Here is a 23,990-nt window from a genome sequence, read left to right as displayed (position 1 = left end):
TCCAGGACTCAACATGTGCCAAAACAAACCAAGACAATGACTGATCCCAACCAGCTGTCTGAGACGAAGCAAAAAAAAAAAAACTTTGTGAAAGAGGGCTCTTAAAATAACCGCCCTAGTTATTCCACTTTGTACTGAGATCACTGACTGCGACACAGATGGAGAGAAACCTGAGCACAGAAAACAGAATAATCATATTTAAAAACACAGAGTGACACACAGGTTTGTGAATACAGTAGTAAGTTTTATTCAAACTTGACCTTAGAGACAAAAGACAATGTCACAGTGATCTGACAAAATAAAAGTGCTTGCGAACACAATCCAACTTGTTTTTCTAACAGAAAAAGAAACCGAACACAACGGCGTGAACACCTGATGATGTCCGTCTCTGAAGGCGCCGGCTGTTACTGCATGATGAAACCGAATAAACACAATCTACATTTAAAAACAAAACCACAAACAGTACAAAACATGCCAACAACCAGAAGACTGCTTGTTATTTTTTACATGACATAGCTAATAAAAATACACGAGGATTATGTAGAAATAAGAAAACTTGTTAGCAAAGGTTGTAGGTTTTTTTTTTTTACCTGTCAATGATGACATGACAAGCAGCAAAGGGATATTAATAGGGAAGAATCATTAGAGTGAGGTGTGCAGTCTAGTAGTCAAAGAGGCTTACTGTACGTTTGCACAAATACTTATAAATGCAGCTTTTAATTACCAAAAAACCTGATGGTCTCATAGTTACAAATGATAAATAAGTCAATAAATAAATAATCCTTTTTTTCAAACTCCCAACAGGAAGTTTTCCTGCTCTGCTTTTTGTTCACAGTCTTTGCCGTGACGTAGAAACATATTAGACTCCGCCCTTTTTCCAACTTTTCCAGCAAACAAAATCAGCAGTTCATCGTCCTCACTCTGATAATGTTCTTTTTGGGGTTTGTTTTTTTTCCCTTTATCGCTTTTTTTCTTGCATAATATGCAAGAAAAAAAGTAATAGAAGCTCAGAGGCTGCAAATAATTTACTTTACCAGCAGGAGTCTAACAACAATAGAAAATACTAGAAACGTCCTGCTATCAAAGCACATTTTCTTATTCCAACGAACAAGTTAGAGAGAGAGTTTAACATTTTGAAAAAGGTGCTCGTTCATTTTTTTGTTAACAGAAAGCAAAACCTCTTCCAAGTCCTTATGCTAATACAAAGGTACAGCTAGCACGTGGTTAGCTTAGCAATTCTTAAAGACTGGCTTTTTTTTTCTAAGTGCATTTAACAAATAAGAATAATGAATAATAACGAATAAGACAATGTTTATAGCTGAGCTTTAGAGGTGCTGGTGCTAGCTGTATCCAGTCTTTGTGCTACGCCAGTTTATGCAATGCTAACAGCTCCAAGTAGCTTGACGTTAAGTAGATAAAAGAAAGTGGTATCGATCTTCTCAGTTAACTCTTAACAAAAAAAAACAAATAGGCATCATTCCTCAAATGTCACGCTCTTTTTTTCAACCTTATTAAGTTAACCTGAAGAGCCATGAATTGAGAACTGCTGATTTCATGTCTTGCATCAAACACGTGCTTTATATCGTTTCAATCAAGCTTGATCTGTTATTAACTACACCCATAGATCATCACTCCATCCTCTGCCCTTTTCCTCACCTCCTTCCCTCTCCTGTTCTCTCACCCCAAACCCTCTGGCCTGGTTTTCCTGTGGCAGGCCAAGACAACGACGTCCAGCTACTGTCTCTACCACCAAAACTGAAGACCGTCATAGGAGCTGGCTACAATAATACTGGATTTCTACTTCAAGTAGACAAAATACAGAAGTGCTACAACACTAAGAAGGAACATAATTCCCTATATATCGAGCTTGTCACAGCTCCTGAGGCCAAAATGCATTTGTCAGACTGAATTCCCAGTGTTTTCATTTGGCAGCCGTGAACTACCAGGGGTTTTTAGCACATCATGAAAAGAACATGACTTCCTGAAGGCACAGCTGAGCAGCTGGTCCCTTGGCATTAAGACAACAGAAAGGGCCATTACGAATGTTATTTTCTTTTAATTCCGTTGTAAACACAGTCACAATATGGCTAAATTTTTCATTGAGAAGTTTGTCACATGACTTTTGGCAGTGGTGACACAAAGCTTCCATCAGTAGGTTGCTTGTTTGTAAAAGAGGCTGCATGAAAGCGGCGCTGAAACAGAGATTTACTGAGCAGGTCCCATCAGATTCAAATCAGACTCCAAGCAATCTCAGAACTCATCGGCTGTCATCCCACAACTATGCAGCCTCTGGGAGCAACTGCAAGCTTTTTACGAGGCTTCCAGTGCTGCCACAGGCTCGCGATGAAAGACTTCCAGCAAAGACTTTGTTTTCTGTGTGTTGCAAGAGTTCACCATCCAAAGAGCAACATGTCAAGTGAGAATTGAAATAGTGTTGAGAAACCAAATCCAACAGCAGATTGTTAACTGCACTTGCAAGCAGATATTTGATTCAATGATTAATAAAAGCTAAATAATCATTAGATGACTGCTGATAGGTTCTTGGATTGCTTTTTGCCCCTTTTATGGTCCGCACAGACGGTTATCCTTCGCACAGGCATAAAAGATAAAAAACGCTTTTAGAGAAAACTACTCGTACAACAAACAAAACCAAGACCACTTCTAATAACAAAATCCTGTCCCGTTCCACACCTACCAAATCAGTAAATAAAGATTATCTCGTGTGTAACGTGCTGAATAATTGCCAATGTAGCTAAGCTATAGGTCAAATTGAAGCAAAATGGGATTCAGCCCCTTTAGCATCATTTAAAACATTAGTTCACTAACAGCAACTAATTCTTGGGAGAAAAACATTTTCAAGGTCAAAGTGAAAATGCTAACACCGTGGCCTGTTTAAGATGATCTCAACCAAGACACTTATAAATCAAAACGTTCAAAAACAAATGATAAAACCCTGACCTTCAAAGGAAAACATTCAAACGTATACATTCAAAACCTTAATTATAATCCTAATACTCAAACACTTTCCGTAACCTCGCCACCTCAGGCCCAAGCGGAAGGCCAAGCTCCGAGTCCTCCTCTTTTGACCCGGCCTCAAACATTTCACCCTCAAAAACATAAAACCCCTAAAATGAAAATCGAAATCCTCCTGTGTCTTTGCAGCCTCACAGCGCGGATCACGGCTTTAGGAGCTGATGATCTGACCTGACCAGGTCTCATGCTTGGTGCCCGGATTCAGATGGGTGATGACGACATCGACAGCCTGGATCTTCTGGTTCTTGGGGGGGATGGGACACACCTTGTACGTGACCTCGTCCCCTTCCATAGGTACGTACTCTCCTTCAATGCTGTACAGGAAACATAACAGCAGAAACAGCAAACCATTGTAAAAGCATTCATGGGAAATCAATGTTTTTATACTTCAAGTCTGGGTAGGCACAGAAACTTTAAAATGCCGTACACCAGTTGATCTCTACATTGAATACAAATAAAATAAATAATACGAGATACATAGATTATGGCGTAAACGCTGCACCGTGCACAGCTGAAACATGTTCTCAGGTGCACACACTGTTGCAGGAACAAACTATGAAAGTTAAATCAAAAGTCTGTAGCACAGAACTTAACTATATTTTTTTGCGTGTGAACAACATGTTTCACCTGAAGCTTCCTCAGGTTCGCCCAGCTCTGTGTGAAACGCGTTATCAGCCTTGTTTCCTGTTCAGTTTCAAACGTGTCATTATTAGTTCGATCTAATAACCGTCGACCCAAATCAGAGCATTGTGCTCACTCTTACATAATTCAAATCAATCTGAGTTACTGAAGATGCAGCGAGTATGTAATGTAATTTAATGTATTAAATGTATGAAAGTTCAATTCTCAAACTCTCCAAACAAATACAAAAGATGAGTTGCATTTAGGCACCTGACATTAGGAAAAATACTCACTCAGAGATGTGGACGAAGATGTCCTCTCCTCCGCGAGACGGGCGGATGAATCCATGACCCTGAGACCTGGAGAAGTTTTTACACACGCCTTTGTATACTGGACCTGATCTAGCTCGCACTGTCCTGCAGAGCAAGAGAGACAGAAACAGAAGAAGAGGGAGAGGGAGGGGGACAGTGCATCATTAATTCACAACAACAGTTTTATTTTCCATGTGTATCTGAATTTATTTAATTGGTCAAAACATGCCCAATCCAACCAGTGACACATGAATACAGATACTCACGCTGAATATGTGCGGGTGCGTTTGGTGGGCAGTGGGCTGGGCAGCTCTCCGGGCTGAGGCGGTTTCCTCTCCCTCTCCCAAACCCGACTGCCCTCCCTCAGGAAGGGGAAAGAGAGCTGCAGGGGGGTCCGGGGGGACGTGAGCGGCACTGGAGGGTCTGCTGGTGATGAAGGATCAGGGTCTGACATCTTAATTTGATTACAAGTTGGGATTTTTTTTTTTTTTTTTGGTTGCTGTCAATTTGTCCGTGTCAGGTCTCCTCCAACGTTGCTCAAAGAAGAAGGAGGGTCACACCTCCTGCATGGCCAGAGAGTGCGTGAGGCTGAGGGGAGGCACAGAGAGGAGACCTCTGAGGTGGAGGACTGGAGCAAAAAACACCTGAAATAAAGAAGGAGAAGAGTTTAAGAAGGATGGCAGAGGACAAAACAAAGATTTACTAAATACAGTCAGGTAACTCACAATACATGACACATGGCTGACACAGCAGTTCTGTAATTACTGATATGATGCAAGACTCTAATTTAGTGATTTGAACTCTGATTATGCTTCCGTGTGTAAATTCTTTTCATCGCTGTCGATCGTGATCAGCTGTCTTCTTCTTGGTTTTCTTCACTGTGTCACACAGTGTGGTTGATGCAGCAGCAGATCGATCGTCAGTACCTTTTCTATTATTAAATATAACCTTGTATTCACACGTGCAGTAATTCAAGGAAAGACAAGTACCCTCCACTTTTTTGTGGTCTTACATTAGACTCTACTCATCATCTTTGATTATCATGAATTCTGTGAAGCTCTCAAAGCAACACAGGCAAGGCGAGGTTTTAAAGTGAAATCTTCAAATATGGGAATGTTAAATCAAAGAATAAATCCCTGCTCCTGCTCCGTGGGTTCAGACAAATGTCCTGCATCTTAAAAGTGCACGAGGACGTTTTGGTAGATAAAAGGGGAAGTTTGGAAAATTGTTTACAGGTGATGTGATATATGTTTATAAATCTATAGACAAACTGTCCTCAGAAGAAAATGTGCTCACAGTTTGACAATAAACTCCGTGAGAATTAATGGTCTACTTCGGTTAAACCGTGATTCTCCTTGTAGCTTTTTAGCTCAAAAGTGTTCCAGGGACACATTTTTTCCATTGAGGAAAGTTTGTGTATTTAGCTCAGAAAATATTGCACAGAATTTTCTCACTTCTCCAACTTTCAAATTTCACTCCCAAAGCTCCATAGTGCACCTTCAAAAGAGATTAAAACGTTAAAAAAACCTTCTTCTTTTTTTTAACATCCTTTAAGAAAGCTGTGTTATCATGCTTCTTTGATCTTATTAAGAAAAGACTGGTGCTGATTTGGTGACTGATAACAAAAAAAAAAAAAGGTAAACCTAATAATGATGTGTCTTAAAGTGAGAAATGTTCTCTGGCTGCATTGCATTCTGGTCCATTGAGTCTTCTTTTTGCCATGCCTGCCTCTTTGATTATGAGGGAGTGACACCAGAACTGCTGAATCATTTTCAACATTTGTGGTTAGACTTCTTTGACCAAGATAATTCGACAATATCATTAAGTTGTTTACATCAGTAATAAAGAGACGGAGGTGGAAAATGACCAATTGGTTTCTTTTACTACAGCTCTTAATTGTTGAGTGCATTTCCTCCTGTACTTATAGAAACAGCCTCACAACAGCCGGAAGTCATTTTGTGAAAAATGAGAATAATGAGCAGCAGGACTTCAGAGCGCCAGATTGTGACCTTGTTGGCTTTTAAAAGGTCCCTGATGGGGCGCCGGTAGCCAAATGGTAAGTGTGGTAAATGTACAGGAGCTATAATCCTCCAAGCAGACAGCCTGGGTTTAAATTTCAACCTGATGTGGCTCCTTTCCCCACCCCCCCCCCATCTCTCCTTCCCAGGATTCTGACTCTATCCACTGTACTACCTAAGATATAAAGGCAAAATACACCTGGAAAAAAAGTCCCCTATGATGTAAATAACAATCCTTTCCCCGAGTGCTCAACTCTGCTCATCACGCTCCAATACATAGAAAAAATTCCCCCTTTCACAAGAACAACTAAATATCTATTCCAGGATTTCTCCTTACACTGTGCGTTCAAGCAACATGCTGCTCTCTGAACTGCTTCAGATAATCATATCGGGACCAATGATCTGAGTCACCATGCCATGACACACACTGACATTTTGTGACAGGGAGATGTGATGTGTGCATTTTTCTCCAAGCAATGACTCTGACACTTGCAACAAACACAAAGAGTATTCAACAGGATTTAAACACATACTAAAACCCAGTGGTTGTTTTCATTCTCTTATTGCCACCTCTCAACAAATGTTAGTATTTATGTAACCTATATCCTCTGCAGGCTTTATGTTTGACAATGACTGATGAAATCAGAGTGTGCCTGAGTGAGGCTGTCTTCCTTACTGTCAGTCTAAATATAGTTTGTGTGTGAGAGTGTTTGTGGGGAGTGAGTCGCTGGGTATTTACAAGCCTCTGTTGGACATGTAAACGCACAAAAATCTCATTAATGCAGAAGCAGAGGTTGTGTGAGGTTAACATGGAGAAGTGTCCCATTAGGTAAATGATGCTGCCTTGTAAACTAGCTGTCATGAATTGTTCTGTATTAAATACAAATAACTCCTATTTATAGATTTTCAGACGTGCACTCAAAGTATAATCATGATAACATAAAGAATAGAGTTTCCTTCATGATTATACTAAATGGTTTTCAGAAAGTGCATTATGGGAGTCACAAATCTTCAATATCAGGTTTGAGTCATTATCTTTAATAGGCTTCTAAAAGGAGCTTTTATGGGTGACTTAACACTTTCTGAGTAAGTGTTGCTTTTAAGTTATATTGTGTGTTAGCGTTCATACATCTTTTAAATGACCTAATAGCTCTTGCTTTATTTGTTACTTGGAGTAAGAACACATTTTCCATATCAAATAACATGGCAGAGGAATGGAAAGGTGTAAAGACAGTTTTTAAAACAACATAATTGGTGAGGTTTAAGTTGGCTTTCATAAATCAAAACATTTACATAAAAGTGTTTAAAGTCCTCAGAAGCATAAACAATTAAGTGTCTGACATCGTTCCAGTTTGTATTTTAATTTGTTTAAAAGATTCTGTTTATTTGTTGAGCATTTATCCTCCCGGAAGAAAGTCAGTACGCGTCGTTTATGACAAGGAAAGCACTCCGTATTTTTCCCCCAGTTGTAAGGAGAGATGACTGAAACCATGACTGATAGATGACAAGGCAAAATATGTGGCCTAAATAATTCAGCGTCCTGACTGGTCCTTTTTCATTAGCCCTCTTGTTATGCCGGGAAGCACAGAAAGTGGACCTGTCTAATGAGGTTACAGTGTTTATGTGTCAGAAAACATGTAATCAGGAGGGTGCCAGCCAGGCTGAATTAATAATAATAACAGAGTGTGAGAAGTCAGATCATAAACTGGACTTGAAGGGATTGGGGTAGAGGCTGTCGAGCTTTGAAAGCAACAGACAAAAGGCCAAAAGCACCTCCCTGTGAAACCAGGGCACTATGGCTGTCTGTACTGCTCTGCATCAGCATGGGAGACACGTCAAGTACTCTGCAAACACACAAACACACAGAGCGACACACACACACACACACACACACACACACACACACACACACACACACACACACACACACACACACACACACACACACACACACACACACACACACTTTATATTAACCTTTAAAGGAGACAGTCTGGTTTATGGTAAAATGTGTTTCAATGTGAGGCCAGCAGAGCCTAAATAATTCATTAGAAAAATATAAACCCTTCAGGCCGGTTGTTTCCAGAACATTCTCACAGTGTGGCAGCTTGAGACAAGAAGGCGACAGGATGCTCCACTCATGACCAAAAAAATGTGACACCAAAATACGTCTCGGCACAAAACACCCCGGCTGTGAATAATAAAAAAAAATAAAAAAAGATGACGGCTCAAGTGGTCTATATCTTTACAATGATTAAGACACATTTCATCACAATACAGCCACACGCCGGCGCCGTCCGCCCCTCACTCAGAATGAAAGGATTGATAAATAAACCACACTACAAATCAACCACAACCCGGATCGATTACTCACAGTGAAAGCGCCGATCAGCTGTGCGCCAGGCGCGATGTCTCCGTGCGTAAAGATGCGATTTAAGGCAATGATGGAGATAATGAACGCCGGTGAAAGCTGCGGGAACATGCGGCGAATTAGCCCAGTCAGTAGATCTCGGTATGGATGCGGCGCACACACACACACACACAGGCGGGATTAAAAAAAAAGGAAAAAAAGAAGAAGAAGAAGCAGCAAATGAAAAGGAGGCAGCAGCAGCAGAGATGGGGCGGGGGGTACAGGGGGGTTACTGCTGCTAAACACAACAGCGGGCTTCACCACACTACAGTCCAGTCTTTGTTCTCCTCATGGATGGAAACGGATCCTAATGGTCTCTTTTTCAGCCCAAGTGGGATTTGATGGGAATGGACTGGAGCTGTTTATCTCTTGTTTTTAAGGCTTCTTACTTGATATAAACAGAGGCTACAGATAATGTGTGAATGACCTCTAAAAAAACACGTCAAAGTCACAGTGAAGAATAAAAATGTATTTTCTTTATTTTATGGTGTAGGCTAATGTTTCCCTTTTCTTTTTAATATATTTTTATTTCGCTATCTGCCTAATGTTTTTTTTAAAATATTTATAATTTGCACCTCTTTTTTTTCGTTTTACTGTCATTCTGTGCCTGAGTGAAACTTGCTGTGTTCATTGTATTTTAAGAAGGACCCAATGAACTTTCCAAGGTCCCCCCATTCATTACCTCACAGCCTGCCTCAACCCTTTCAATAATAATAACGGACCACTTCCGGCCGTGACGTCTCTGATGACATCATCTGGAGTGTTGAATTGCAAACTGCAGCCTGAAGGCAGAGGCGATTCTAGTGTGTTGGTGCCTGAAGCAAAAACTCACAGGGGTCCCCCTCTGAACCAATGTTCACCGCCATGACTTTAATTGACAAACTAACTGAATTTACTACTTAACCCTTGTGTGGTGTTCGGGTCTGTGGGACCTGTTTTCATTTTTTATTAAAAGAAAAATGATTCAATTAATTAATTTTTCAAACTGAGACTCACTGATTTTGGCTCATTTTCTGTGAAGAACATATATCAGAATACATATTTAGTGACCACACACCATACACCCTCCCCCTACACATTTCTATTACATATAAGATGTCCGGGTCCAATGAGAGCAGACAGTGTTGACAAACAATGCTGCAACCTTGTGTGGGAACCGCAGGTGCAGAAACACTAAAGAAGCAGACCTGCAAACCTGCAAAGTAATGTACAAAGATCTGGGCTGCCTGTGATGCCACTTCCTCATATGCTTGGAACTTACAAGTCTACACAGGGAAACTTGATGGAGGAGCCCCGAGAAAAACCAAGGAATGAGAGTTGTCCTCGACATGTCTCAGGGACTCAGTGGACACAACATCACATGCGACAATTTTTTTTTTTACCTCGCATTAAAAGCCACAAAATGCAACGGGTCCATCAGACCCACAAACACTGGCTGAGTAACAACAATATGAACATTACACAAGGGTTAAAGTCAGTAGTAAGTGCCAAGTCTCCCTCCAACTCTTATTAGGTTATTTTGGAGAATAGGGTTGAGTTTATGGATGTGACTTTTCACATTTGTTCCTTTTTTTAGACTTGATATTTCATCTGAAACTCTGTCCTTCTGGCAAAAGCGGATCATCTCCATTTGAGCTTTAGCTATTTTTTCAACTGTGAGAGCTCCATTTTCTAAAGTCTTCATAGTTATTTTCTTCCTTTGTAGGAGATCTGTCTTATCAGGATTGTGCACATTAAGCGGTGCCTTATCATCCTTTTCTCTTTTACCTTGTATATAACGGTAGAGAAGCAGTCTCTTGAACCTCAGCATCCATGCTATTACCCTTCTCAAACAAGTCCATGATGAGAAGTAATGCATAAGGTGAGCTATTGGATCCATTCTTTCAGATATAATCTGAGCATTTACAATTATGCTCCTGACTTCAGTCTTTTGGTGAGATCTCCCAATTTATCAGGATTTTGAGGCCACTCCTCCAGAGGTCGAAGAAGAAACTGAGGCCCTGATTTCTCTCTTTAGAAAGGACTTCACTGACAAACCACGGGAGGCCATGTCTGCTTGAATTTAAAGACATTTGATTGAACACACCATTGTACCCCTAACACCTTCTCCACAAGAAGGTTGTCATTGTCCAAATCCAAGTTTTCCACACCTTTTGATAGATAGATAGATAGATAGATAGATAGATAGATAGATAGATAGATAGATAGATAGATAGATAGATAGATAGATAGATAGATAGATAGATAGATAGATAGATAGATAGATAGATAGATAGATAGATAGATAGATAGATAGATAGATAGATAGATAGATAGATAGATAGATAGATAGATAGATAGATAGATAGATAGATACTTTATTGATCCCGAGGGAAATTCAAGATCTCTCTCTCTTTCAGGTATGGCAGCCAGTATGTGATGACTGTTGCTAATCCACTTAGTAAGTGAAACTCTCCCTTGGAACAGGTTGCTCTAAGTTTGTGAAAAACAGCTATTGCTTCCTTCTCTGAAGCAGCTGAGGTCAAGCAGTCATCAACATAAAAATTGGTCTTAATGATGTTCCTATGTTCCTCCATGTTGTGTCTGTAGCCTCCATTCGGCCACCTGAGGAACCTCAACATGTCACGATCTTCAACTGGTACTTTTACCTGATAGAACATGGCTTCAACATCTGCAGCAATAACAAATGGTTCCTTTCTAAATCTACCCAAGACTCCAACCAATGAGCTGGTCAAGGCTGGCCCCTGTAAGAGATGAGAATTCAATGAAACTCCCTGCAATGTGGCTCCACAGTCAAACACCACTCTTAGTTTTTTCTTTTGGAGGATGGAGAACCCCATGATGTGGTAGATACCATTTTCTGCCATCACTCCTGTCCAAGATGTTGTTTGGTACCTCTTCTGCATAACCCTCTGACATCATGCCAGAGATGAAGTTGGTGTACTCGGAAAGAAAGGTTGGATCTTTTTGGAATATTTTCTTGAGGTTTAGTGTACGTTGTACAGCTATATGTCTTTGTCCTTTAGAGGAAGTCCGATGCAATAATGACCATCCACAAGACTAACAGATTTTGACACTGATTCAATGAATAGATGATCTTCTTTAGAAGATTCATTGTCGTCCTTGTTACACTCTGTCCTAAACTGCTGTTCCCACAGCTCATCTAGTTTCATCACTGAAATCCTGTTGACACTAATAGTGGAGTGCTCATGACAATCAACAGGTTCTCCTCCTAATGGTCCATTAACTGTCCAACCAAGCATAGGGTCCTCCTCCCACACTCCATATGACCTCCAGTGGTTCCAGTGGAACTGGTTTGGAACATCTGATCCAATGAGCATCTCTAGCTCAGAATCTCAGGTAAGTAAACATCTCTCAAATGAGGCCATCTATCGATATCCATTTGATGTGGGATGTTTCCTTTATGAACCGGCACGATCTTTTGAGTGTATACACCAGGAAGTACACAAAAATCATCTGCGTTGAGTCCAGCAACCTCGAGGCCTGAAACAATACTGGTTTCCACAATCTTCTTCTGACCCATTGTCCTGAGAAGAATAGTTGACCTTCTTCAGCCTCTCAGTGCAGAAGGGTGCAGTGCTGCCTGGGTCAAGAAATGCACAAGTATGCACTGTTGCATTCCCCTTCCCAGCCTTTATTTGTACAGGAACAATTGACAGTTATCATCACTGGCCCCAGTAACTCCTCTAGTTTGAACGGAGGCTGCAGCACTCTTCTTACGTCATTCTTTCTTCTTATTTGTGAATATGCAGTAAACTGGGGTGCTGCAAACCACATGCGTGCAGCTCCGTTGCTTTCTACAGTCTTTGCTGATGTGCCCTTTACACAGACAGCCAAAGCAGACTCAGACAAGCAGTTCTTTAAAGCAGACAAACTCATTTTCTTTTGTCCCTTTTTTTTTCTTTCTTTCTGCAACCGTCACAGTAGTAGCAAAGGGGCTTCCTTTCATTCCAGATTGAGCCTGGGGCTTGTACCTCCTTAGATCCTTGCCCAATGTAGGAGGGGGGGTCTTTAATGTCTCCAAATACTGGATCTGTAAGAATCCTCACTTTCTTTTCAAGGAAATTCACCATGTCCTCAAAGCTAGCTCTGTGATCGTTTTTTTCCTTGAAAATCACAGACCACAGTTCTCCATTTGTCCCGAAGACGATAAGGTAGCTTCTTTATGATAGCTAACATGTTGGATGGCATATTAGGTTCATGCATGTGGTTAATATCCTCCATAGAATTACAACATCCTCTCAGAAACAAAACATATGTTTGAAGAGCCTTTGTGTCTTCTGCTTTCATCAACGACCACATCAGAGCTTTCTCCATATAAGCTGAAGCAATTCTATGCTCATTTCCAAAATGCTCCTGGAGTAAAGATTTAGCTTTTCTGAATCCTCTGTCTGAATCCATATACAAACAACTCCTTACAAGCTCCCTTGGTTGTCCTCTTGTGTAAGATAATGAAGACAATCTCTCGGGTTTGGATTCTTGCTCTCGATACTGTATTCAAAAGATTTTATAAATGTTTGGTAGAAAAAGTGGGTCACCTTCAAAATCTTAAACATCTTTCTTTGGCATGGAAGAAATAGTTTGTTGATGGATTAATAAAGCTGTGATTTCATTTTGCTTTTCCATAACCAACAATAAATGATTCTGATCGTTGTTACTTGTGGCTGGAGATGTTTCAGCAACATGAGCGTCTGAATGTTGGGTTCTTGAATGATGTGTCAAAGGTACTCTGGGATGTGAACAAATCTGAGTCATGACATCATCTGTTATTGTTATTATTGGAGTATGTAAATCTTTAACACTGTTGTATTTGTCCATGATCATGAATACTTTGCAGTTGTGGTACATTATTATCTGTTCCAGTGTTAGGTGTTGTCCGTTCCTTAACACCTTACTTTGTGTATGAGATTTTTTCGAGGCTTCCAGTACTTTCATTTTATCCATTGTTGCAGCAATGTTAATGTTCATTTCCAACTGTTCTTCTTTCCTTATTAATTCTTCCTCCTGTTCTTCCAAAGCGTGTTTCCTGTTAAAGTTTTTCCGGATCACGAGTGCAGCGACTTCAGCTGCAGCCAATATGCGTACAGATGAAGTACTTGACACACTGGAGCTTGAACCAGCAGAGCTGCGTTTCCTTTTTCGACTTCCAATATTTGAAACACTGTCGCTTGGTGCTCTGTCATCTTGAATGTCAGATTTTGCTTTAATGTTTGATTGAGAAGAGGGAATGCACTTTTGGGGATCAGTTGAGAGATGTTTTTCCTTTGATTTTACAACAGGTGACATGAGAAAAGTGTCAGGCAACACTGCAGTCAAATGATCTGCTTGAAGTAATGCTCTTCCAGTTTCCACAAGTTTTCACATCCTCTGAAATCCGTGTTGCTTTTGGTTACACGTTTAAACCTCACTTTGGGTTTCCATTTCATCCTTAGGAAGCAACACAATTACTGATTCATGTGCAGTATTTGCTTTTTTAATACAGTTGAATCATTCTTTCCAGTTTGATTTGCACATATTTTGCATTTTCGAAATTTTTTTCATCAAGTCTTTGATTTCATGTGTGAGTCCTTTAATTTGTTTGACAATTGATTGACGTTCATTTTGGAGATTTTCAATTTTGCAAGTCAGCGCTTTGGCTGTGGGCTTGATCATCCTCCTCCTCTCCGTTTCATCACACATTTTATTTGTTCCACTTATGGTTCACTTTCCAACAACAGGCAGTGCACAGAAACACAGCAACATATGAACATCCAATGGCAGATTAACCGCATCCACAAATGCGCATCAACTCATCCAAATAGCGCACGAGAAAACCACAGTTGCGCAACAACACAGCGTTGTCCGATGCGCACTGTCAAACTCAACAAAGCACAGCAGCCAAAGCGATACCAACAAGAAAACAGCACAAAAACTCGGCACGCAGGCCACACAACAACACAAGCCAAATCACGTCCCCAATGGACAAGCGGCAGCCGTTCCAAAACTTTCAATAATACACAGAAGGAAAAGCTTCAGGTGGCCATGTGCACTGCTGTCAAAAGGCGTGTTTCCGACTGAAGCTGAAGTCATTGTTCTTCATTCACATTAGTGTCCATTCACTCCGAATTGCAAGATCCGAGGTGTCCATGTTCCCATCCGAAGTCCAAAATCATTAAAGTTGTCCATCCAGTTAATTGCGGTTATTTTCTGTTGACTATATTGTGGCGGCTTGTGAGCGTTAAATGCCGCAGAGGCTAAGTGAGTTGGTATCCGTGACTCGTTCCTATAAAACTTCCAAAAGTCCAGATTGTAGATTGTGCGTATATTTATTACACAAAAAAAGGGAAAAAAACAAAAGGTCAAATGAAAAAGACGACGAGGGATAGCAAAGATGATTATGGTGAAAAATGACAACAGTCAACAGAAAATATTCCTTACCACACTCACCCCCCTTTGTCTAGCCTCCCAAATGCACAGGTAAAAATAAGGTAGACCACACCCCTGCTAATTACCGGAAACAATGTTAAGCCCATATAAGGAGCAAGATATAACAAATAACTAAAGTAAAAACACACATTATGGCTCCTACAGGTTATATTAAAACTTCTTAATGGGTTAATTTCTCTTTTTAGGGGGTCGTACAACCATTTTTTTCCAAGTGGAATTCCTCCATATAATTTGTTTCTGGGGTTTTTCGCTGGTTGTCACTGTGACGTTTCAACGGCCAGTTTGTCAGAGAGAGACACAAGTGTCTTATTGTGGAGGGATGACAACATCCTCTCTGTGTGATGATGTTTAGCAACCAAAATTATGTTTGACCTTGTCTCCTAGCTGCTCTTCACAGCTTGTTTGTTTGTTATACCTTCTTGTGTGCTATTAAAGGTGGATTCTCGACACGTCATGTCTTTCCAGTAGGCTACAATAATAATCACAAACATGTCCTGTCAGAGAACATGAAACAGTTTCTACAAACAAAGAAAATACTCTTGAAGGAGATCAGTTTTATTATTACCTCCTCGTTTTCCACACATGCAAGTTCTGATGTGCATCTCCACCGAGCTGCCACGACCTCAAAATATGCAAGGATTTTTTATTTTTTTAAAACACACATCCAGGGATAAGAAACACTCGATACTTTTCTTCCCAAATCATGAAACAAGGATGCTTTTAGCGGTAATCCTGTGTAGATTTTAATCGTAATGCTTAGTTCATGTTTCCAGGTTTACATTTTAAATATTGTACTCGTGCGTTTTCAACAGAGATGACAGATCAGTGTTCGTCTGTACAAACGGAACCAAAACCATACACAGACTCTAGTCACATTACAGGAGGCAGTGTAAATATATGATATCTGTAATTTGTTTTTATTATTTTACAAGCTGTTGGCATTTCTGTCAAACAGAGAAGATCATCTGGGAGAGGAAAAAAAAACACAAACACTTTACATACTGTGGGTTAGAGGAAAAGAGTGGAACGACTTCACAAAATGTAGTTAACTACTCCTTCACAGCTGCAGTGCGTTTACATTAGCTGGAGCAGTGAAGAGGACAAACAGACCTCTTTTCTGATCGGACGTGATCAAACATCATGTTGAGATCTGAGCGAATTCCTTCTAAATGAATCCATTGAAGACTAAAAGTAGCTGATACAGAAATCCACACATCGTAATGAGTTACTTACAACGTGACTTTCCTCGGGTTCAAATCTGGTTTCTTTATGGGTAAAAGTCATGTGTCAGGGCACTAACATGTGGGATGGAAGAGGACACAAACCGAATGTTGAACCTGCTCAAGAAGAGAAGTGATTCTAACGAAGCCACGCCAGAGGTGAACCCTTTACAGAAAAAAAGCATAAATAAATAAACATACTGATTTTGACCTTGTTAAGAGGGTAGGATTGTTTGCAAGGGAAGCTAAAGGATGGTGGTAGGGATTGAGTTGGGGAAGAGGAGGGTTGGTTACTGTACTCGTCCACATTATTAAACATGTTGTTTTCTGAAATGTCTACCATGGATCTCTGAAACTGTTGACAATATGAACTGCAATAGATAAAAACTTAATGTCTAAAAGACTCATATAAAAGGGGACTCATTAATGCTCCTAATGTTAAAATATACAGTAACCTCTTTCTGATCAATGCATCCCACTGGCTAAGCTATTTTAGATTTGCCTTATTGACTTCCTACGGTTCCCAGAATTCATTTCAACAACTCATATAAACAGCTGTGTTACCTAGCAACTGATTTGTAAGCGTGAATCAAAAAGAAAATTAGCTCGTTGACGAGCCTGCTGCAGTTTCTCACCATGACCACTGGGGGGGGGGCAGACAGGCCGACCACAACAGTGCAAGAAAAGAAAAAGTTAACGTGCGCCCACACAAGTTTCCTCTGGATCCATGTAGTCATTGATACAACAACAACACTGAACAGCTGATGGAGCGAGAGGTCGCTGTTCAAGGTGGAGTGTAAATAAAGCTGGGGCAGGTTGATTAAAGCAGGTAGTGCCATGCAGTGAGCAACACAACACTAAGACGTCCCTGTGAGAGGGATCCGATTTTGTGCTTAGCTATTTGAGCAGCTGCAAAAACCTCACCAGCTGGCAGGAAGTGATGTAACCGCTCGGGTCAAAGCTGAATGTGTCAAAGTGTGTGTCGGTATGTGTGTATCTCCCCTTTTTTTCTACAACAGATTGTGTTTTCTAGCCAGTTATAACGGTTTAATTTTGAAACAAAGCAGTGTTTAGTACCTTCAAGAACACTACGCACTGACATAAGAAGCTTTTAGAAATATTTGACCACAGACCAGCCCCTTCTGTTCTATCATCAGCATTAGCCTGAAACAATTATTGACAGCTCTTTACACATCTTCAGTCCAATCGTTGAGCAAATGCAGATGATAGAATAATCATTAACAGCGCTGACATTCTTCACTCCTTTTCTTCCCTCGCAATATTTCACCACCCTCTTTCCCCCTGAATGTACACCTCCTCGACATGTTCTCTCCTTCAATGCTGCAGCTCCTTCATCCTGTTGAGGGCGGAGCCTGCTTTGAACCATTCGATCTGTGTCTCGTTGAAGGTGTGGTTCAGCTCCAGGGTGTCCACGCTGCCGTCGCTGTGCTTCACGAGGGCGCTCAGAGGCTGAAGGAAAAGGAGAGGTTAGCGTAACACAGACGCGACTCTTGGAAAACTTGTGAGAGAATAAAATAACCCAGAGTTCACATACCTTTCCTGGAGCGAAGGTTTTCAGTCCTTTGATGGAGATCTTGTCATCAGGGCGGATCTTGTCGTAGTCGGACGGGTTGTTGAAGGTCAGTGGCAGCAGTCCCTGCTTCTTCAAGTTAGTCTCTGGAAACAGGGAGACATTATTTTTTAATTGAGAGGACAAATGACATGCTGAAAAGTCAGGGACTGCTGCAGTGTGGGCTTTTTGGAGGATACGTTTGTTACTTTATAGAAGTTGAACAATACCGTGGATTCTGGCGAAGCTCTTGACAATGATGGCTCTTCCTCCCAGATGTCTGGGCTCCAGGGCAGCGTGCTCTCTGCTTGAGCCCTCACCGTAGTTGTCATCTCCCACCACCACCCAGGACACACCGTTTGCCTACAAGAAAGAGGATGGGGGGAAAAAAAGCCATCCGCATTACATCCTGTGGCAACCATAAAGGAGGATCAAATGTAGCAGGAGGAAACCGTCCTCACCTTGTAGTGACGAGCCACATCAGGAACTCCACCGTACTCTCCTGTCAGGAGGTTCTTGAGCTTGTTGATGGCGTCATTCTCGCTGTTCACTGCACCGATCAGCATGTTGTTGGAGATGTTGTCCAGGTGGCCGCGGAACTTCAGCCAAGGTCCGGCTGCACTGATGTGGTCTGTGGTGCATTTGCCCTTAACCTGCAGACAAAGAAGAGTTAAACACATTTCAATTCTCAACAAAGCTCTAACAAGACAAACAAACACAAATATGTCAATGTCCCGACCTTGATGAGGACCTTCATGTCCTCCAGATCACCACCACTCCATTTGTCAAAAGGCGCCAGCAGCTGGAGGCGGTTGCTCTGCGGGCTGACGTCAACCTTCAGGCTCTGGCCGTCAGGGGGCGGGTGCTGGTAGGTGTCCTGACCGGGGTCAAAGTCCTTGGAAGGTAGTTCGTCTCCGTTGGGGGGCTCCAGCTTGAACTTCTCTCCGTTGGCAGCTGTAAGGTAATCGGTCTCTGGGTTGAAGTTCAGCGTGCCGGCGATGGCGAGGGCAGTGACAATCTGAAGTGAAAGAAGAGTTGAAAAATGAAGCTTCAAAAGGTTTGCTTATCTTTAAGTCTCGTAGTATCTGTAGGTGTGGTGCGAGTCTACCTCAGGGGAGGTCACAAAGGCGTGTGTGGCGGGGTTAGCATCATTCCTGGCTGTGAAGTTCCTGTTAAAGGAAGTGACGATTGTGTTCTTCTCTCCCTTCTTGACATCAGTCCTGAAAGCAAACAAAAATATATTAACTCACACAAAACACCTCAGTGGAATAAATCATAGTTCACTTTACTGTTCAGGCTTCACCCACCTGTCCCACTGTCCAATGCAGGGTCCACACGCATTAGCCAGGACCACGCCTCCAACGTCACCCAGGATCTTTGACTGCAGGGAGACAAAAACGTGTCATCACATCGTCCACACTTGGAACACTGTTAACAGAGAGACGCAGATGCTCTCTTTCTACACTCACATATCCGTCTCTTTCGATGGTGGCACGGATCTGCTCAGAGCCGGGGGTGACGGTGAACTGAGCTTTGCACGTCAGGCCTTTATCCAGAGCCTGCTTGGCCACGGAGGCGGCGCGGCCCATGTCCTCGTAGCTGGAGTTGGTACAGCTGCCAATCAGACCTGAAAGGGGCAAAACAGTCAAGATATTTAGTGACAGTATCGCTCACGTTTAAAAAAAAAAAGTAATCACTGGAGCTGTGCAGTCTGTTGATCAATGCTTCGCTCTTACCAACTTTCACCTCCAGCGGCCAGCCGCTCTTCTTAGCAACAGCACCTATCTCAGACACAGGGTGGGCCAGGTCAGGGGTGAAGGGGCCGTTGATGTGGGGCTTCAGCTGGAGAAACAAACAAGGAACTCAGTGACTCTCAAATAAATAAGCAGAATAATGACAGATGGCACAGAACCTCTCACTCGTGTACATATTCTGCAGTCCTCAATGCTTAAGTGTAATGGTGTTATATGTTAGTTAGAGCTATCATGAGAGTTTGTAGTCTTCCAGTAATAGGTACATGGATGGTCACTTTCCCCTTTTCAGCTGAGTTGTTAACAGTTTCCTCCAGAGTCTTGTTTCTCTTTTATAATTTGTAGTACTAAATGTAAGATAACAACAAATAACCTGTGACATTCCTGACTTAACAGACCAAAAGAAGAATAGAAAAACACAATCCAGGTATAAAACAGCCTGGTTCCTAATGGGCTATAAAATGCAATCTTGTAATTTTCCTGTTTTTCTGGCTACACCTCATCAACACTAAATGGTACGACGTGATGTTTACAAAAATAGGCAGACCTCGTCCAGGTTCAGCTCGATGAGCTCGTCGTACTCGCAGCCTTCATCTGGTACCAACAAGTCAGCGTACTGATCTGTCAGGGCAGCGATCTCTGGAGAGGAACGAGAGGGTACGAGGTAAGACGTTGGACATCACTGAAAGTCTTTAAAGTTCATCACACATGCATACAGTTTGGGGATTAATTTCTCCTCTTGGATTACATGTTGTGATTTAAAGCCATTTGACTTTATCTAAAGCGAAACTCAGATGTGTAGTTCTTTATCTTATCCTGGAATCACTGTGCTGTTCTGCTTTGAAGAGATTGTTTAGACAGAGAAACAAAAGAGTGATGAGCGGGATGACAAGCAACAATTACCCAGGCGAATTGTCCAATCAAAATGTTCCCTGAGTCTGACTCACTCTATCTGATGACAGTTTGGACTTCACCTGTCTCCAAACTAGCTTATAAGAGGAACACAGCTTTCACATACCTCCACGTCCGGTCTTCTCCATGTAGGTCTTCATGCGGTGGTTGTAGGGGAACACTGAGGTCGTGGCTCCAATCTCCGCTCCCATGTTGCAAATGGTGGCCATTCCTGCAAACATCAAACACATGATTACTTAAGAGCCCACAAAATTAGATATACTGAAATCAGGTCGAAAAAGAACTTAGTCGACTAACCGGTGCAAGAAATGGAGTCCACTCCGGGTCCGTGGTATTCCACGATGGCTCCAGTACCGCCCTTTACTGTGAGGATGCCGGCCACCTTCAGGATGACATCTTTAGGGGACGTCCAGCCTGAGAGGCTGCCTGTCAGCTTCACGCCAATCACCTGTGAGGAAGAGAGTGCAGAGTTAACGGTGACAAGGATGTTCAGACGTCAGAAGAAGAACATCTAATGTTGATTTAGAGGAGGCAGAAATAAAAAGAAGTTCATTATAAACAAAGAATACAGACATGAAAATGTTGTATTTCGCTCACCTTTGGGCACTTGAGCTCCCAGGGGATTCCTGCCATGACATCTACAGCATCCGCCCCTCCAACTCCAATGCAGATGGCACCAAGCCCACCACCATTTGGTGTGTGGGAGTCAGTACCAATCAGCATCACTCCGGGGTAGGCATAGTTCTCTAGGATGATCTGATCACAGAGCACATTTCACTTTCAGCCTTTTAAGATGGCATTGATCTAATAAACAGTCACTTCCAGACACTGAATCAAAATACCTGATGGATGATTCCAGAGCCGGGTTTCCAGAAACCGACACCATATTTTGCACCAGCACTGGCCAGGAAGTTGTACACCTCCAGGTTGACTTCCTACAATGAACAAGGAGTGTTCATTTGTTACAGCGGTTACTTTGGAGACATTCGTATAACTGCCATGAGTCCGTAGATGACCCTCACCTTTGCTCTGGCCAGATCCTTCACTCCCCCGGTCTGGGCCTCGATCAGGTGATCACAGTGGATGGTGGAGGGCACGGCCACTCTGGGCAGGCCGCTGCTGATGAACTGGAGCATCGCCATCTGGGCTGTGGCGTCCTGCATGGCGACGCGGTCCGGACGCAGACGCAAGTAAGTGCGACCGCGATCGATATCCTGGTTGTGGGGGTCATCGAGGTGGCCGTACACGATTTTCTCCGACAAGGTGAGAGGACGGTTGAGTCTGGAAGGAACAGACGAGAAGCAGGTTTAGTCATTCGAGTTCAGTGTGAGGAGGGAGAACGTTTGATGACGATGATGAGAATACAGAGAAAATATAATCAAACCAAAGAAAGAAAAAATAAATAAACAAGTGGTTTGAAGCAGTTTGGAGATGTTTGGTACAATGTTAGATCCGAGTTAAAGTAGTAAATCAAGTCTTGTAAAAGTTAAATCAGTTACCATGCCAACCAAAAGTCTCATTTTCATCTCAACATAGGATGAAATTACAGGTTATTTAAAGCAACTTCAACCCTTTATTACAGTCATGATCTCATAATTAAAAGTTTCTGCCAGTCTACATTTAGGGAGGAATTACAGGGCTGTAAAGAACAGAAAAGATTGATTCCTCCCCCCTCAACATGAACTGTGTTTAAGGACAAACAAACAAGAGACCTGAAAATTGAAATACTGATAAGGAAGCGTCGTATGGGGAGGATGTGAGAAGGGGGCAAACATATATTAGATTAGGAGAGTACTGACCTTTTTCGCACAATGTCAACATTTGACTGGAGCTTCTCATAGTTGACGAAGGATGTGGGCTCAAAGCGGCTCATGGACACTTTGGCCTTGGCTCTGTAGGCAGCTGATACATGCAGGCGCCGCGCACCATGGCCCAGAGCCAGCTGGAGACAATAATAATAATAAAAAACAACATACAAGTATGAGCAAAACACTCGCAGCGCTACAGACAAAACGTGCAGTCCGTTTGTGAATTCTGCACTTTCTACCTGCAAACAAACGAATAGATAAGTCTTCAACCAAAAAGACTGACTGTAATAAAGACATTTAGAAGATATTGGGCCTAAAACAATATCGCTACAGAAAATAACCTCCTGGCTCTGCTCTCAGGTGTCAGATTTCAGGGTGATACCAGGTGAACCAGAGGCCCCTCCTCAACTCGTAAAACTCTATGGGCAGATTTTATCATGAAAATATGACTGATGAGGTATTACAAAGAAAAGAAAACATGACAGTCAGGTCGGTGGAAACCATCAAGTTAGATAAATGATTCACTTATCAAACGAGACAAAGCAGGAAACAAACTGAAGGTTTCAATGACCTGACAATGTGGGTCAAAGATGAGCTGACGGCAAGCAGCTGCCTTTATCTGTCAAAGAGCGAAAGAGCACGACCAATCCAGGAGCTTAAATACTTAAACATGAATAAGACATCAACCAGGGACCAACAACAGACTTAAAGTAGATGCAGCACAATTATATGTTTATTTAACTCTGTGTTTTCAGTCTCCAGAAGAAGACTTATTGGCCAGGTATGTTTTTAACACATAAGGACTTTAACTTCAGTAGCTCTTTGTACAATATAAACATTAAAGCTATAGTCCGCGGACCCATGGTGGTCCTGGGACCCCACTTTGAGAACCACTGGCACTAACTAAACGTGAAGGAGTCTCCTCTGTTGGTCGGGTGACTTGTTGTGTGCTTATATTGACACTTTGCACATCGTGATTTGTCAAACCTGCAGAAAAATCGTATTTGTCCAATATTAAAACAAGACTTAAAGATTATTTTCTTTAAAATGATCTCAGTGGAGTCAGTCAGAGGTCACAGAACTGTAAAAACCTCCAGGTATCTGCGGCGCTGGTTTAAAAACAAATCACGACAGCAAGAAAACCAGACACCGCATCTACAAAATAAAACTTGATTTTTTTTATTCTTTCATATTATACCAGTTTAACACTAAACTGGTCGAAATGGTTGTCTGTTTTATTCGTCTTTTCCCACGCGACTCGCCCGCGTGCCTGCTGGGAGCTCTAACCTTGTGGTTAACCTTGCTAACAAACAACCAAACTCCGCTTCAAACACCGAGCCGCCCGTGTTAACTGCATAGATGGACGTATTGTTGACTAGTTGGAGAGTATACCGTGTTTATTACGTCTGTGACGAACTCGCTTTTTCCCCTGGATCGACGCAGTCAGGACACGGTGACCTGAGGCGCGAGCCGAGGACCGTTAATCAGGTTATTCACGCTCCCTGTGCTCACGTGCTGCCAGTCTATCTCTACATTTGATTAAGCACACCTAAAACAGCAGATGACACCATTCACTGTTGTTTAAATCAGGTGAAAATATCAAATTTCGTGTCTTACCTGGAGCCGGGCGACTGTGAGACAGTAGGTTGCCATTTTGTTCACTGACAAAGATGTGACGGCGAATCGTGACGTCACCGCTTTGTAAGAAGCGGAGGCCTCGCAGGTCCTTTAAGGACAAAATACATACGATACTTTACATTTTATTAAAATAGTGTTGAATTTAATATAAACACAGAAAGTACCACAAATGTGTGATATAATTTCCATAAATTATTATTTAATTAATTTATATCGGAAAATACTCTTTTAAAGAATATGCATTTTATATA

General features: G+C 41.9%; 2 protein-coding genes across 2 annotated transcripts; both read right to left on the bottom strand.

The window, feature by feature from the left end:
* Window positions 1–223: 223 nt before the first annotated feature.
* csdc2a (cold shock domain containing C2, RNA binding a) lies at window positions 224–8,586 on the bottom strand. Its single transcript, XM_079334483.1, has 4 exons — window positions 8,358–8,586; window positions 4,232–4,609; window positions 3,948–4,070; window positions 224–3,347 (listed from the first exon to the last, which is right to left on the bottom strand). Exons 2-4 carry the CDS (start codon window positions 4,417–4,419, stop codon window positions 3,185–3,187), a joined length of 474 nt encoding a protein of 157 aa, XP_079190609.1. The 5' UTR covers window positions 4,420–4,609; window positions 8,358–8,586; the 3' UTR covers window positions 224–3,184.
* Window positions 8,587–17,094: 8,508 nt separating this feature from the next.
* On the bottom strand, window positions 17,095–23,817 carry aco2 (aconitase 2, mitochondrial). Its single transcript, XM_079334168.1, has 17 exons — window positions 23,719–23,817; window positions 22,093–22,235; window positions 21,316–21,574; window positions 21,136–21,228; window positions 20,891–21,049; window positions 20,591–20,741; window positions 20,400–20,504; window positions 19,929–20,020; window positions 19,367–19,472; window positions 19,100–19,257; window positions 18,938–19,011; window positions 18,739–18,850; window positions 18,370–18,648; window positions 18,092–18,283; window positions 17,861–17,993; window positions 17,616–17,737; window positions 17,095–17,530 (listed from the first exon to the last, which is right to left on the bottom strand). Exons 1-17 carry the CDS (start codon window positions 23,752–23,754, stop codon window positions 17,396–17,398), a joined length of 2,349 nt encoding a protein of 782 aa, XP_079190294.1. The 5' UTR covers window positions 23,755–23,817; the 3' UTR covers window positions 17,095–17,395.
* Window positions 23,818–23,990: the final 173 nt, after the last annotated feature.

Source organism: Symphodus melops, assembly GCF_947650265.1.
Source record: "Symphodus melops genome assembly, chromosome: 21".
In the NCBI taxonomy this organism is placed as follows: Eukaryota; Metazoa; Chordata; class Actinopteri; order Labriformes; family Labridae; genus Symphodus; species Symphodus melops.
Note: the sequence above shows the minus strand (reverse complement) of the source record. Positions and strands in the feature narration are given on the sequence as shown.

What these genes read in the sequence shown, in the direction of transcription:
- csdc2a (XM_079334483.1), bottom strand. Translation starts at nt 4,419, where the DNA reads ATGTCAGACCCTGATCCTTCATCACCAGCAGACCCTCCAGTGCCGCTC. An exon ending in CGCACCCGCACATATTCAGC is followed by an intron (nt 4,071 to 4,231) that starts GTGAGTATCTGT and finishes CTTGCTCTGCAG; the next exon opens with GACAGTGCGAGCTAGATCAG. An exon ending in ATCTTCGTCCACATCTCTGA is followed by an intron (nt 3,348 to 3,947) that starts GTGAGTATTTTT and finishes TTTCCTGTACAG; the next exon opens with CATTGAAGGAGAGTACGTAC.
- aco2 (XM_079334168.1), bottom strand. Translation starts at nt 23,754, where the DNA reads ATGGCAACCTACTGTCTCACAGTCGCCCGGCTCCAG. An exon ending in GGGAGCTCAAGTGCCCAAAG is followed by an intron (nt 20,742 to 20,890) that starts GTGAGCGAAATA and finishes TCTTCCTCACAG; the next exon opens with GTGATTGGCGTGAAGCTGAC. An exon ending in ACATGAAGGTCCTCATCAAG is followed by an intron (nt 18,284 to 18,369) that starts GTCGGGACATTG and finishes CTTTGTCTGCAG; the next exon opens with GTTAAGGGCAAATGCACCAC.